Genomic DNA, 16,714 nt, shown 5'->3' with positions numbered 1-16,714 from the left:
ATGTCCATAGTTAGGCAGATATTTGTGTCCCCATGCTATAGGCAAAGAAAGGCTCTTGTCACTGCTCGGAGTCAAGAGAGTCTAGCAGAAAGAAAATAGTACTTATGTCAGATGAATCTGGGTCCCCACCCTGACTCTATCATGTGACTTTGGGCTTTTGTTTCCTAGTTCTATGTCATGGTCTCCATATTTAAAATGGAGACCATCATAGTTATGTGTAGAATTGTGAGTATTAAATGATATAATGTGCGACACTGACAGATGGTTAAGAAATATTAGTTCCCTTCCCTATAGTTCATAGGGAACATGACTTGCTCTGTAAGGTAACTCAGCACACCAAAGTACTGTGAAACCAAAGTTAAAATATTTTCACATTTTAGGTTTCTTATGAAGTTGTACAGACCTTATGCAAATTGTAGGCATTTAATGTATGACTTCACTTGTGCTGAATAGATGTTACTTTCTCCAGCTTTGCCAACTACCCTCTGGGCTTAGGAACAAACAAGATCTCAGTGATTGTGGTGGATGAATCTCTAGCCCAGGATGAGACTCTGATCACATACAAACTCACCATCTATCGAGAAGACCGCCCAAGTCTGCCCTTGTTTGAAGATTTTACAGCATGCGGTTTTGTGCAGGTAAGTGAATTTTACATTTATATTTGGATTGAATAGGGAATGATGTTAACCCAGGTGATAAATGCCAAGTGAAAGTTGTTAGGAAAAGCAGGTATGCTTTTAAATCCAAACCGTGGTCTCATTTCAAAAGAGCAAGAGTCCCAGGAGGTATTGAAGATACCCTGTTATGAATGGTTTTCTTTTTAGTGGGGTAGCTCCTTTCTGAATTTATTGTGTTCAGTGGATTTATTGTGGTTAATATTGAAAAAATGTCTGAGTACTCACACTTAGTTATGAAATTGGTTTTATATTTCCCTTTTAAATTAGGCTGTGTTTCTTGGATTTGTCCCTGGATCTACTTTTGAAATTTTAAACTAGATTCAGTAGAATTTATTTTAATGAAAGGAAAATTTATGGAACTATTTTACAGTAGGGATACCCAATGAATGAAATTAAATTTTCTTGGGTAAATATATTTTGAATTCACTTCTCACACTTTGATCATTCCTAAAGGCTGTAGTTTCTCTTGAAAGCAACACATGCCATTTTGTATCTCCGTTGATTTTGGAGGCAGTTGAACATTACCCACAGTGTCTTGTTTGTTGGTTCTCTCCATTTTTTTTTTCTTTCATTTTCCAGGATTCTATGTACAGCCTTCTACATTCCTTCACATCATAGGCCCTCACTACAGGTGATTCCAGGGAAGTAGTAATTGGTGCTATTATTATATACGCTAATCCACTCAGAAAGTATAATTGCAAATACGTCATGTAATGAGGATTTACATGCTACTGGGTTAGTAAGAGAGTAATGGCCAACCGGAACTCAGTGGCTGGTGTGGATATACCACGATTTCTTAAATGTAGTGGCCGGAGGGAGTATTCTCTCCCTCTCTACCCACGACCACCACAATCTCATCTGCTCCCCAGAGTTTAATATTACTTTGTAAGGGTACCCATCACTGAGATTTCAAAGGGAATTTCAGATTGGTCTAAAGCAGGACAGAACCATTATTCTGAAAGGTAATAATAGGTGTGCTTTAAAAAAAAGTGGAAAAGAGTAGAGTTCCATGGTCAAAAAAGTTTATGAAGTAATGGGTTAAACTTCTCTGAACCTTTCATACACTAATTAAAATGGCAGGCTTTTGAAAGGAGGTACGTAGTATGTGGCATTTCCCAGCTTATTTGACATTCTTTTTATGGAATAGATATTAAATATCCTTCTGTGAAACATAGTTGAGGAAACACTGGGCTAGACTATGGAGAAAACTTTAAAATATGTTCCTTTCCGTCGTCTACTTTTCAGTTTGCTTTACTTGGGTAGTAACCCTTTTGAGCCCAAAGAAGTAAACTAGGAAAGCAGATGCCATCATCCTCTAGAAAGTGGTACTGGCCTGTTGTGCTGTCAGGTAGAATGACCCTGGAGAAGACAACTGGGAAGAAGCCCCCTTCACACAAACTCAGAATCCTTAGGTGGGTGGAGTAGGGGCAAGAGGTGACAATGGAGACAGACCACGGGGTAACCCTTTGGTCTGATGGTGCCATCTGATATATTTTTAGTGTTTTCAGCTCCCCATAATCTAGGGGAGGAAGAAGGTCAAGACAAGTTGTCAGAAGCTGAGACTGAAAGGTACTTACTTCACAAGAAGAAGATAACTTTAAGGCCGAAAAGCTTCTCAAAAGATGCTCAAACCCATTAGTCATCAGGGAAATGCAAATCAAAACTGTAATGAGACACTGCTACCCACCCACCACAATAGACAAGATTAAAAGAATTGATAATGCCAAGTGTTGGTGAGGATGTCAGGCAATTTTCTTTCATATGTGCCTGGGTAGAGTTTGGTCATTTTGGACATTTTGGCAGTATTAGACTCAGCAATCCTCCTGTCTACATTCAAGATAAATGAAGTCATATGTCCATCAAAAGACATAGCCAAGAACTTTTTATTAACTTTTAAGATAATTTATTTTTTGGAGCAGTTTTAGGTTCACAAAATCGAGGAGAAGGTACAGTGACTTGCTGTCTACTCCCTGCTCCCAACATGCGTAGCCTCCTTCCCCATTATAAGCATCACCAGAGTGATACAGTTTTTACCAAGGATGAACCTACACTGACACATCATAATCACCCAAAGGCCGCAGTTTACTTTAGGGGTTACTGCTGGTGTTGTACACTCTATGAGTTTGAACAAATGTATAATGATATGTATCCATTATTATAAAATCATACAGCGTATTCTCACTGCCCTAAAAGTCCTCTGTGCTCTGCCTATGCATTCCTCCCACTTCCCACCAACCTCTGGCAATCACTACATAGTTTTACCTTTTCCAGAATGTCATATATTTGGAATCATACAGTATGTAGCCTTTTCAGATGGGCTTCTTGCACTTAGTAATGTGCTTTTAAGGTTTATTGATATCTTTTCATGGCTTAACAGCCCAATTCATTTAAGCCCAAGAAATCTTTGTAGCAGTTGTCTTTAGAATAGCTAAAAGCTATAAATAATTCAATGAGAGAAAAGATAAATTTAACATAATATTGTTGAGATATTTTAAAATAAATTGAATATGGATACATATCAACATGGATGAATCTCTAAAACGTTATGTCAACAGAAAGAAGCCAGACATAAAAGACATCCTGTATTACATTTATATGAAGTTTAAGAACAGGCAAAACTAATCTATGGTGATAGAAATCAGAAGAGTGGTTACTTAGAAGGTGTGAGTACCGTGAGCATGAGCGAAATTTTTGGGTGATGGTTACATATGTAAGCAGTTGGTATATAAATATATAAAAATGTAATTAACTATTAGACATTTGTTATGAGAATGTGAAGAAAAGTATTAGGAATTTTTTGCGGGGGATGTTTTCTACAGATGACTGAAGAAAAGTATTTCGGTCATTTGTAAGAATCATTTCCAGGTCTTAATTTAAAGTTTATGTGTGGCCCCACAGCAATACTATGTTATCACATGGAAAAGTGTCTAATAAGCCCTGGTATTTTTTAGCCTTCCTTTTAGAAACTGTCAAATGAATGAGCGATATAGATAACTTTAGACCCGTAGCTAGGAACCAAGAAGAGTTAGCAGCAGAGGTTCTCTCGCTAGAAGCTCCAGTTAAAATTCGAATCCAGAGACCCTTCCCTTATTTCTCTTTTATGCTTAATTTCATTAGACTTTTTAGGTTTCATTGCAAGTTAATGCCATGATGAAGTTTAGAAGACAAGGAGTGAGGGAACGCAAATACCGATCACTTTTCAGGTATTTGAGAATTTCCAAATGAAGTTAATAGCTAAACAGATAAACATTAGGAGACTTAGAAACTTTTGGTCTTCTGAATTGTTCTTTTTCTTTTCTGTCAACATAGTGCCTTCCTTCATTATATTCTTAACGCTGAAGTGTAGCATCGAACTATTACAGGTTAAATGATAGGGCTTTTCTATTTGAATCTCCAAAGCCTATACTTGAAATGTAAATGAATTAAATCTTAATTACATTTTATTTGTTGGTTAAAGGAAAAATTACAATTCCTCCTCATATTTCAAATTAGGTTTTGGCCTAATAAACTCCATTATTAAATTTTAAATAAACATTAAAAACAATCTACCTTCAAATAACCAAAAAAGAAGAATCTCATTTGTGGTTAATCAAGCCTCCTAATTTCTCCTTCTCCCATTCTCTCACCTTCTGAACATCAACTATTCATTTCACCCTTTCACCAAAAGACTAATACTAAAGAGAAAGCCAATATAAGACACACCAGTCAATTAAAAAATCAATTACTATGACTTTTGGTGAATAACAACATAATTTGTTACTAGACATTTTAAATTATTTATATGTTCAAACATCGTTAAGTACTTACTTAGCCATAATTAACTGTTTGAGTTTAGTGTTCGTTTCTAATTATATTGCTACAGAAGAAACTCTTAATTTAGTTATTACCAGTGAGAGAGAAAGGGCTAATTTATGTAACTGATATGTAACAACCAGATTTGAACCCTAGGGTTTCTCAACCTTAGCACTGTTGATAGTGGGACTGGAAAATTCTTTGTTTGGGGGAGCTATGCTGTGCATTATAAGATGTTTGGCAGCATCCTTGGCCTTTGTCTGCTAGGTTCCAGTGGTATGCCCTTCTCCAAGTGATGACAACCCAGAATGTGTCCAGATATTGCCAAACGTCCCCCGGTGAGCAAAATCAACCCCAGTTGAGAACCACTGACAGAGATCAATGAGAGGTCCTATTTTTCTGCTTCCTATTAGAAAATCTAGGAAATCTCTAGTGGGCTTATTAGAAGTGTGAATTATTTAGATGTAATCCTTCAATGTTAAATGTTGAGGGATTATTCTTTTTTCACCCTTCCATTTTTCATAATTTCTGTAGTTAGTGACACTACTCTAATGCTCTTTATTTTACTTATTACTTTGCCATATTTTCTAATGTAATTATTATAATCAGAAACATGCATTCAATTACAGAAAACATGATTCTTAATGAAATGTTAAAAAGTCATAGAACATACATAGACTGTTATTTCATTTTGATTTACCCGTAAGTAGCATAATATCTTGCTCTTAGGAAGAAAGATTTAGGAAGTAGTAAACTGTTATTATGCCTGGAATATGTCATGCTTATGAATTAATAAAATATATTTATGTTCTAAGGAAATTAAAATACATATGGGGAAATATTTCTTTTAATATCTCTTTCCAAATCAAAACTTTTTACGTGGATAAAAATATATCATCCATAGAAGCTGATTTCCATAGATGATCTATGGTCTCATATACATTTTGCCCTCAAAGTGTTTTGCCAGAATGAAGCCATAAATAAAATCTACAGAAAGGTCATATAACAGAAGCATGGGAGACTATGTTTCATGGATCCATTTGCTATAAACAGCTTTCATTTTAAAATAAATTGCTATTAATAAAAGGAAAATACCAAGGAAAGAGAAAATATCATTTGAAAAAAGTCTTGTCCATCATTTAGCTACACATTTAAAACTGGAATTTGCTGCTTTCTTTAAAAAAAATTAACGAGCAATCTAGATGCTGAGTTATTAAATGATGTGTAAAGGATTCCAGTTATGGCATTTGGAAAAGCTTTACAATTTCCCCATTTATTTTTTATATCTTTCCAACACCACAGAAAACTATTATCAAACAACTCAAGTGATAGTTACCTACTGTCTTAGCAAATACCCATAATAAAAGAACAAAAAAGCATGTATCAATAATTGCTTAATAAAAAACTTTGTTCATTTCCAAAGTTGTAATATTGATTAGATACTCATTTTAGTGGTTTACAGTTACCTTGGTTCTCTCAATATACCGGAGGAATGTAATTTAATTTTTCAACAGTAGAGTCTGTGTTGTAGAGAAATGTGCATTGCAAAAGACAGAATTTGCTTTTGCTCTATAAAGAGGATAAGAGTCTGTTTTCTCTGTGGAAATTATTTTATCAGAGCAAATTTGGCATCTTAGTGAAGTAGCTCAGGCCATTTTTCTAACCTAGTAGTTAAAAGCCATGGACTGACTCTCACGCTCATGCCCATAACTGCTGTCGGAAGCCTGAGCCGCAGTCCCAGCTCTGCTTCTAACTGACCCAGCTGTCCCAACCGGTCGTTGTGTACTCTTGCAAGGCATTTAAGCTCCCTAAAGCCTTGGTTTCCCTTTTTCTAAGAATAGAACTAGTAATAGTACCTATGTTATAATAGGTACTAAATTGTACTGAGGATTCAGTTAGATCATAAATGCAAAGTTTTAGCACAAGCCTGGTGCATGATTAAGTGCTCAGTCAATATTAAATTATCATCCTCAGCAGCAGCATAAAAACTTTTTTAAGTCCAGAAGTGCCTCTAGGGTTTATCAGCAGGTGTATAGAGAAGGAGAACAGGGAAAGAGAGAACAGCAAAAGAAGTAGGAACCAATAATCCTGAGGATGCTGAAATTCTAAATGCATCAGGACGGGAAGAACTGGTTGGGGGTTGGAAAAGAGAGTGACCTGGGCTGTTCCGCAGAGCTGCATCTCTTACGTTCATGGGTCCTAGGCACTTTTGCCCTTGTGGGCTCTTTCTGCGACAAAATTACTTAAAATTATATTTTACAACAGTCTTGATATGCAGATGAACATGTTAATATTATGTAGAGAGAATATTTTCTTTGACTGAAAAGCTCACTTTTTTCTTCTAATTTTGAAGGAAATTCAAACATTTTCCTGGACCCCTAAGAGTACTGTGTGCCATAGGCACTGTTCCCACTGATAGAGATGTCCTCCCTAGTCTAGGACTTCATGCTGAAGGATCTGTAATGGAGGCATCCATTTCATCAAAGTGACTCGAATGTAGGCATTCTTTCAAGTCTCATTAAGTGCCCTTGACTTATAAACACTTAACCTTTTGCAACTGTTTCAAGTTCGGTGTTCACAGACTGAGCAGTCCTTTACTAGCATTCTTCAAAAGCCCAGGTAGCACCGAAGAGAATGAAATGTTATTTCCATGAGCACTTTGCACACCCAGACATTCTGAATGCAGAGGCCTCCTGAGAGGCCAGTAAGCATTTACATACATTGAAGTCTTAAACATTGAATGCTTAAGTATTCAATCTTAACTTCAAAAGCAAGTGAAGAGAAGAAGGGCGTGTTCTTTAATTCATCATCTATTTCAGTGCTTACATAAATTATCTTTCTGAGCTGGTGAAAAAGAATTATGTTAAACACTCACCTCATGAGTTTATGTAACTTATGGTCAGATAAATTACTGTTCAAATAAAAACTTTTGCTCAGCACATCTGTTCTCCATGTTTCTCCAAGTCACATCTGCTTCCTTTACAGGAAGAAACAAATTTTTACTACCGTTAGATACCAGGGCCAATACGATGTGGAAGAGAATCGGATCTTCCTGGTTTCTGCCAGCATCCAGAGAAGTTTCCCTGAGTTCAGCCTTCTGCTGCGTACACTCATTTCTGTTTGAAGTTTCTGATTTGGCATGCTAAGAATTAGTCTTCTGATTTCTGAGCTGGATAGGGAAATAGAAAGGAACCATGAGAGGTTTTTAAGTATAATATTTTGGATAGAGTAACCAGATGTTAACTGTAATGTTAGAAACTGGGAAGGAGGTTATGGCTAAAAGAGAAGCAAATAAAGGGAGCCCCTTTGATAATGTCAGTTCCTAACATCTACCTCTTTGTGGGCTTTAATTGCTCCAAAGGGCCCCTAGGTCATTATCTCTCTTTTTCCATTTTATTCTTCATTTTTTAAGTCCAAACTAACTCTAGCAATGGTACATACCAGGATAGCAAGGAGGCCATTGAGAGAGGAGAGGGGTCTTGGGTACTAGGTTAGGAATTTTTATAAGTCCTCCTTCTACTACCAAACCAACTCTAGAACATGACTTATTTTTAAAGAGACTCTTTTGGCTTCATCAAACATCAGAGTTTGGCTCTGTAAAAGCCCAGGTAAAGCATATGATTGCCCTGGGCCAGTGGTTCTTAACTCTTTTGGAGAAGCAATGTATCCCTTTGAATATCTAATGAAAGTTTTGACTCCTTGTCTCAAGAAATATTGTATAGTCACACCCAGTGCTGGGTAAAGTTTCAGAGTTATGAAAAACCCCAGGTAAAAAATAATTCTTATCCTTGTATCTCATAATCTGAAGTAGAATATCACTAGCAGTGACAAGCATAGTAAGGTCAGTTTTATTTCTGGCATAAATATATATGGTTCTAATTCAATTTATTGAGCACCTACTTTGTCCTAGCAACTGTACTAAGTATTTACATGTATTATTTCATCCATAGTTTTAATAACAAATAAATTAATGTCTCTATAACAATATTATATTTTGGAAATATGTGTGTTCTTTCAATGATTAGCACAGAGAATCAGCAATTATTATAGTTCTCAAAGCAAAATACCACCAAATCTAATATTCCCTTAGAAATAAACACCTGTGAAGAGCTACCTAGCCATTTCCATCTTTTCAAAGGTCCAGAAAGTGGATATGAGTTATAGGTAATGGTGGTTCTAAGATCACAGGGAAATTTGGTAATTTGTCATTTGGACTATTTATATTGTCCTCATTAGTCAAAGCCATTAATGTGCTTTCTTTCAGCAGGCTATAACTGATTGTTCAAATAAAGGTTGGCCTAATGTCTCAATTAGGTAATGCTGAGAAAATTTCCACATGCATTTGACCAACTATACCATTTCCTTCAAAGGCATGTTTTGTAGGAACAAGAATGAGGGGTGGGGCGTTCACTGCAGCCGGTTTCATGGATTGTAGAACTACAAGCTAATTTGACATACGTTCCCTGAAGGCAGAATTAGGACACTTTGCTGCCTGACATTTAACTTCTTTTGAAAATACTGCTAATTTGTCTTTTTTCTTTTTACCCACATTCTTTTTTGAGACAGGACTAATAAGGTTATAACATTGAGCATGACCTCACTCTTCAAAGCAGATCAGAACCCCCCACCTGCACCCCAGTGGCCTTTTGTCTTTGTGAGATCTTATTTTTCAGCAATATGGTGCAGGCTTTCACCGACTTTTCTGGGTTTTCACCTCCCCTATACCTTACCACCCTATTTGCTTAAGGATGATCCTTCCAGACTTACTGATTTGGAAAATAAATATTGCATGTTGAATTCCTGACCTGATAGGTTATTTAAAATTAAATTGCTGATAAAGTTGAGACCTGGATTTCAAAGGTTCAAGAAATACTAAAAAGGGACAAATTATCTTTAAGCTAAATAACCTCTCTTAAATATGTTGATCAAAACATTATTTGTGCTGCCTGGATTTGAGTCACAGTTCACTACTTACTGTTGGAGATCTTGGGCAAGTTTTTCATCTGTCAGATAGAGATATAATATCAACACTTTAGGGTGGTTTTAAGAAAAAAACAGTTAATATTGTGAAGAGCTTGGGCACAGAAGGGGCTTATACATGTCTGCAAGATAAAAATAGACAGATAAATAAAATATGTCTTCAGGCTGATAAAAAAGGAAAGTTTAAAACAGGATTTTTTTTTCCTACTGAGGTCTAGTAAACTGAATTTTTAGATTTTTTAATTGCTTCTATTTTAGATTTAATAAGATGTGAAAATGGGAAGGGCTTAATAGAACAAATGACCTGTGCTAAATTATACTATAAATTTTTTAGTGAATGTGATCAAACAAAAATTCCAGAATTGAGCATAAAATTTGCCTTGAAGTGTGTTTTAATTTTGATAGTTGCACAGTTTTGTATGTCATCTTATTAGCAATCTCAACTGACAGACTAAGAATTCAAGAGGATTAACAAAAGGATGGGTAGTTTTTATTCTGGGTTTTTCTTTTTTTTTTCAAAACATAAGAACATTCTTCACAATATTATCTTGTGGATTCCATTAAAGGTAAGGAGATCAGTGTTCCCTGTGCCATTTTTAGAATTGAGCAGTGAAGGACAGTGACAATACTTATGTGTCATCAGGCACAAGGTATAACTATAATGTAATTTAATTTTTTGCTTTGTATAATCTCTTAAAAAAGTACTATCATTTTGAAATCCATCCCTTCAAAAGGCAATTAAATTTATTAATACCTGATGATAAACTAAATGAGTCTAATTGTATATATTCACATCATAATTTCAACCATAACTGCTAAAGTCTCCCCCACTCTTTTAAAATCTGATTTTTTTCCAAATGACTTTTAGATATTTCCCCAATGCTAATACATCTTCACAGATTAGAGAGTTGTCACTTTTGAGAATACTTAAAATGCATAGAATCTAGCATTTTCTCTGCACTTATTGTGTGCTAGGTCCTATTCTAATTGCTTTACATTTATTAATTCAATTCTCAAAACAAAACAGAACATGAGGAAGATACTTTGATAATTCCCATTTCACAGACAGAGATACTGAGGCACAGAGAACTTGCTCAAGGTCACATAGCAGAACTCATGTTTGAACCCAAGAAGCCTGGTTCCAGAGCTCTGCTACTTATAAGCTTTGCTCTTAGCCACTCCACTCCACTCCAAAACTAGGTTGCTGAAATAAGCATGTTTTCCAAAAGGCTTTGGCTCAAAAAGTTAAAATTTGTAGGTTGTTGTTTGGAACTTACAATCAGGTGTTTTATTTTGTTTTCCCTACAGAAGAGAGTTTTCAAGTGAAGTTAGTTTATAGAGAACCTTCAGAAATCCTTTTTCAGTTACATCTCAATAAAACTGGGGAAAATCCTCTTAACACATAATATTATAATTTAAAGGGAGGATCCTGAGGGAGGGGGCAAGTATGCCAGTTAGCCCTGCAACAATTATGTGTGGAGAAAAGGCCCCAAGGGCCCAAGCTGTTAACGGGGAAGATGCCAGTAGGTGGGGTGTGGTGGCTGGGCATGTCTCTAGCTGCAGATTGACCAATAGCTCTGCAGGCAGTAGTTATATTCATTTTTAGGCCATTTTTGAATCTTATATAACATTAAAATTCAGAGTCAGAGAGATTTTGGATGTTCAATCCCTCACGCTGCATATGAGTAAGCCTCAATAACTTGTCAAGGTCGATATGAACCTCATGTACTTAATAATTTACCAAGGTTCATTGCCAGTAAGTGAGGATGAGAACCTATGGGTTGCTTATAGACCCTCATGGCAGCTTACGGCTGTGCCGCACATAGAAGGGCTCTTGGAAGTCAGACCCAGCTGTATTTTCTGAGTTCCTCAAGCCAGCTCTATGTCTTTAAGAAAGTCTCTAATGCAAAACTGCTATTTGTTAATTTATAAAGTAAACAATGGATTGCATATTTACCAACTTGACTACTCTTCTTGATTGCAAATTTACCAACTTGACTACTCTTCTTGACTATAAAGAGTGCCCTATTTCTCCTTTAGAACATGTACTCTGCTATCCAAAACCCTTATTAGTTAAGACTTAGTGCTATCCAATTGCTACAACAAAATATAAAAACTGTATTTTTTTTTATTAATGGAAAGCATCATACTTACAGATAGTTATAAATTATTATTTAAAAAATCTTCCTTGAGTGATGTCACCGAGGATGAGACTTAACTTTAGTAATCTGCAAATCTTCAATAGCCGATCAACAAATACATTTGTTGGCATCAATACTGGCACAGAATGAAAAAATAATGATTTGTGTAAAGCTCCCAAAATAGCATGTGCTGCCTGGGACTCTCTGGCATCCTCTTTCCCATCTAAGTCCATCTGTGATCACAGTAACCCCTCGCCTGGCCTGCAGCCCTCCCTGCCAACTGGCCACATGCCGTGGATGAACAACCTCTCGCCCCCTTTTATAACCAGAGCACAAATATTAGATGAATTTCCTTTGAACCCTGCTTCCTCTTGGCTCTTTACATAGTCTAGCTTCTTAGAAGAAACACTTCAGGTTCTGAGAGACGCAGAATCTCTTATTAATCATCTTTTTTTTTTTTTTTGGATAAGCAAATATGAAAAGAAATTTTACACATCTCCAAGGTATTTGATACATTATACCATGATTGGAAACAATGTCCCATTTCTTAAATATTTAATTAGAGTCTGTCATTGCTATTATGTGTATTATTAACTATCTACCTCTTAAAAGGATTACTGAGGTTTCTCTGCCCAAAATAATAATATTAATACAAATAAATCACAGTCATTTTCTATTTGATGCTTCCTCTGAGAACTTATTTCTTTAGACACCTTCATGTGTAACTGACCAGACAATAGCCAATCCTCATTTAAATAACTCAACTTAATAAAATAATATGTGTTCCATGTTAGAAAGAGATATTCTGGGATATTATATTCTTTTTAACACCATTATCCAGTTAGAACACTTTTATCCATAACGGTAATAATTTCCAGCTGTCCCAAATCCTAAAAGTAAAGTGCCACCCCCCCTCCAAATATATTTTGTTACTGAAACATGTGTAAACAATTATGAATATCTAAACCATACTGGCATTGGCTTTCAGATTCTCTCCAAAACTATAAGAGAAAAAAATGCCTCTAATAAGTATGTTGATAGATATATCTGACTTCAAAAGTTGCTTTTGCAGACCCATAGAATAAAGATTTTACTGTTTATCTGGTATAATAAAAATGGTATAAATTTTGAATTTCACATTCAAAAACAGTAAAAAAGCATTTATGCAATTCACCATTTTTGATTTGTAAAACTCAGATTTTTCACAACTACCCATTATACATGGTATAATGCATGGGTGGAAGGTGATGTCACCTTTTGATAAAATCCTACCTTTTATGTCTCTGAGTGGATCAAGAGTTTGTGTTTATTTGTTTGTTTGTGCTTTGTTTGCTTAGTTGTGCTTTAAAAAAAACCCAACAAAACAAAGAAACAGAAGTACATGGATTCATTAGGCCAAGAAAGAATATGCATGAGGGAATACGCATGTTAGAATTTTAATATGTTTAGTTTAAATGTATTTTTTAAACGAATCTACCTCAGATAGCAGAGTGGCGCAGTGGAAGCATGCTGGGCCTGTAAATGAACCTACCTCTTATTTTTTACCAGAAGAAGCACTCGCGACCTCATTCGAATCCTATTTTAAACAGAGTGGATTCCCCTACCCATTACCACAATATTGTTCAGGATGGTGACAGCCTTATGACACAATTCTCAGTTAACAGTATCTCTCCACTACCTCTTTCCGTCTCTCTTTCTAATGTTCTCTGTCTCCCTCTCCCTTACTTGCACATGTGCATGTGTGCATGGGCATGTACACAATACATATAAAAAGTTTCTCCCAGCCAAATCCTAGGCCTTGATCATCCCACTTAGCATAATGCCCAGAAAATTTGTAATTAATATATGTAAAATTAAATGGTATTTCCAAGCTGAATACAAAATTAAATATATGTTGTATTTTTTAAAAAGTTATGCTCTAGGTAATAGAAATACATCCTTTCAAAAACGTGAAGATGCATCATTACATTTGTAAGGGAACAGTGTTGGCATCATTTCTGTCCCTGAAGGTCACCAAATAATACAAAGTTTCTGAGTTCTTCATGTCTCAGTAAAAAGAAGGCCTCCCTCTTAGCCTCAGACTTTCACATGCTCAGCAGCAAGAGGCATGAGGGGACTGAGAGAGAGAAGAGGTGACCTTTGGGAAATATGTTGTTCGTCAAGTAAGGCTACCCTCTGCTCCAGGCAGGGGAAGGGACAGGGGTCCAGGATCTTTCCTCCTTGTGAAGTTTGGAGGTGACTTCAAAAAGGAGACAAAGGTGCTTGTTTACCTGGTTGGATGTCTGCTTAGTTACAGGGCTTGCGGAATGGCCTTGTACTGCTAGAAGAAGAAAAGAGCCTTTTGAAAAAGGCAGATGGTAAGGTTTACCAGGCTCAGAGGGGCAAGGATCTAGATGTGTCTCTATCTAGAGGTGTGTCTCAGGACCTAGGGATATATCTGTCCCAGGCTGCAGCTCCCAGAGTCGCAACTGTAGAAAGCAGAAGAAGCTAAGTTCTGTAGGTTTATCAGGGACCCAGCATGGCACAAAAGAAGGCACTTGAGCCTATAAATCAGGATCATCTGGAAAAGCCAGCGAAGACTAATTGCCCCAGGCATCTGCTTCAGTCATCAGGGCCTATCTGAGGCTCCCTCCATCCACATCAAGTTAGACAGTGAGCTAGGTCAGCAGTAATTGATGACCACTATGAAGGAGATATCTTTTTACTCCTCCTTCTGACTCAAATCAAGAGGAGTGAGTTTAGGAAAGCTAAGAGAGAACAGATCCCATCCACTACCTATAACCTGCTGGTATTAGTTTTCTATTTCTGTGTAATAAATTATCACAAATTTAGCAGCTTAAAATGATATCCATTCACTAGTTCACAGTTTGGGAGCTGAGAAATCCAGGGGTGGTATGACCGGGTTCTTTACTCACGGCTGAACGCTGAAATGAAGGTGTTAGTCAGGTTCAGTTCTTGGCTGGAGGCTCTGGGGAAGAATCAGCTTCCAAGTTCATTCAGGTTGTTGTAGAATTCAGTTGCCTGCAGCTGCAGAACTGAAGTTCCATTTCCTTGCTAGCTGTTAGCCAAGGGCTGCGCTCAGCCCCCAGAGGCTGCCTGCATTCCTTACTGTGTGGTTGCCTTCCATCTCCTCAGCCAGCATCAGGACCATTCACACCTCCAATCCCTCTCGGGATTTGTGTCTCTCCGTCTTCCCTGCCTCTGATCTCTAGACCCAAATTTAACTTCCTTAATTTAAGGTCAACTCATTTGAGACCTTAATTATATTTGCAAAATCCCTTCACAGCAGCACCTAGATGACTGTTTTTTGAATAACTGGAGGAACATGTGTATACGCTAGGGCCAGGAACTTTAAGAACCATCTTAAAATTAAACCCATCATAAACCGTAGGAGCTATAAATTCAAACTTCCCTGGGGAAAGCTTGGGGTCCAACAAGAAATTAAAGATGTAGTGAATAGGTCTAAGCCTTTATAATGAAAATGAGACTTTTTATAAGTGACAATGACCAAAGTGTAATGATCAATGTGATATCATTAAGGGAGCCAGACCCATTAAGAAACAGGGTAGGTTGGTCACAATGGAGCGTGATATAGTTATTGGAAAAAATAAAATTATTTCTTATTTATACCTTACAAGTTGAAACTCTTCAGTCAGAACTTCCAGTCACATTATATATGACTGGAATAAGCCCATGCAGTAGAGCAGTCTATCATAATAAGTGTCTGTGCCACGTTGTGTTCTTGGCACCTTTGACCACTTAAATATACATGGCAGCCATATGTGATAGACATTATCATCACATCAGACAAGGGGCAGACCTGAGACTCAAATTCTGGTCTGTCTGAATTTCAAGCTTATGATATTAATTGTTGTACAGTTAGCTGCTCTTAAGCTACTAAGGTATTTTCATCCAGATGCCAAATAAGGAAACTTGTTCAGCCATGGAATAAAATGCCTATTATCAGAGCTTTAGATATTTTCATAATCAAATCATGTTCTGCCCCAAATAAATTCCTATAAGCCTGATATACAGAGCATGATTTGGCTTCCCAGTGTGTGTTAGTTCCTCTTCTCAGACTAGCAGTTTTGCTGCATTTTGTTTACATTTCTTTGTTTGCTTTTAACCTAAACAGCATAATTTGAGACTTGGGACAGATCTCTTGATTCAGGTTTAAAGTGACTGTGCCAAAGCAGATTGGGAGAATTAGACTTCAATTTGCCATCTAGTTCCTCTCCAGTCTAGAACACTTCTTCAGTTCACTTGCATCTAGATCTTAGTTTCTTTAAGTATGCACCTTGTAAGGACTTACAATACCCTCCGCTAAAACCATTTTTAGTAGGGCTCACTGCCTGGCCAGAGGCTGACTTCACGTTCCTTTCATTCCTTTCCCATCACTGCTTTCCCTTTATGCTAATGATTCTCAAATTTGACCTTGAGTTGAAATATCTTGGGAGATTTGTTAAAGCATGGATTGCTGGCCCCAGCCCCAGTTCCTAACTTAGTAGGACTGGGCGGGGCCCAATAATTTGCATGTCTGACAAGTTTCCTGGTGATGCTGGTCCCCCGCCTCTGGTCCAGGAACTACACTTTGGGAACCATTGCCTTTTACTCTTGGGAACTTATGCCCTTTTCTCATATAAAAAGCACCTGCTTTAAGGATTATACTGCTCAGAAGCATTGCCTTTTCAATACAATTCTAGGTATTCCATTTGTTTATATTATCAGAAAGGCTGTTTCTTTACCTCTTAAAAACCAAAAGACTAATTTCTAGGTCACAAAGGAGATCATTTTTCCAGGGAACAAAAGAAACCCCTTCTATGCTGCTTCCCATAACTTGACTTTCAATCCTATATTGACCACTACATTCTTTATGACACAATGTACTTTTCTCCATTTTCTTAACATTTTCTAACATTTCCTATAGCTGATTCTGAACAACAATGTTTTTCTAAGTTTTTCCTTAAATTCTCCAAAATTGTCAAAGGCATTTATGTTTTGCTTATGTAACATATTATATCAGATTGGGTATTTAAATTATTATTTTGGTAACATAAATTATTATGTTTTTTTGTTTTATGTGCCTTTGTTAAACATAATTCAAATAAATGAAAACGAGATGGA

General features: G+C 36.7%; 1 protein-coding gene across 3 annotated transcripts in view; it reads left to right on the top strand.

The window, feature by feature from the left end:
* Nucleotides 1–16,714, top strand: part of CPED1 (cadherin like and PC-esterase domain containing 1) — a 255,487-nt gene that overhangs the window by 135,834 nt on the left and 102,939 nt on the right. For all 3 annotated transcript variants that reach the window (XM_039860843.1, XM_039860839.1, XM_039860840.1), the window contains one exon: nt 470–638. In XM_039860843.1, coding sequence (XP_039716777.1) covers nt 470–638 — 169 coding nt within the window. The remainder of the gene's footprint in view (nt 1–469; nt 639–16,714) is intronic.

Source organism: Pteropus medius, unplaced genomic scaffold, assembly GCF_902729225.1.
Source record: "Pteropus medius unplaced genomic scaffold, Ma_sr-lr_union100, whole genome shotgun sequence".
NCBI lineage: Eukaryota > Metazoa > Chordata > Mammalia > Chiroptera > Pteropodidae > Pteropus > Pteropus medius.
The sequence above is the reverse complement of the archived record's forward strand: the minus strand, read 5'-3'. Positions and strand labels throughout refer to the sequence as shown.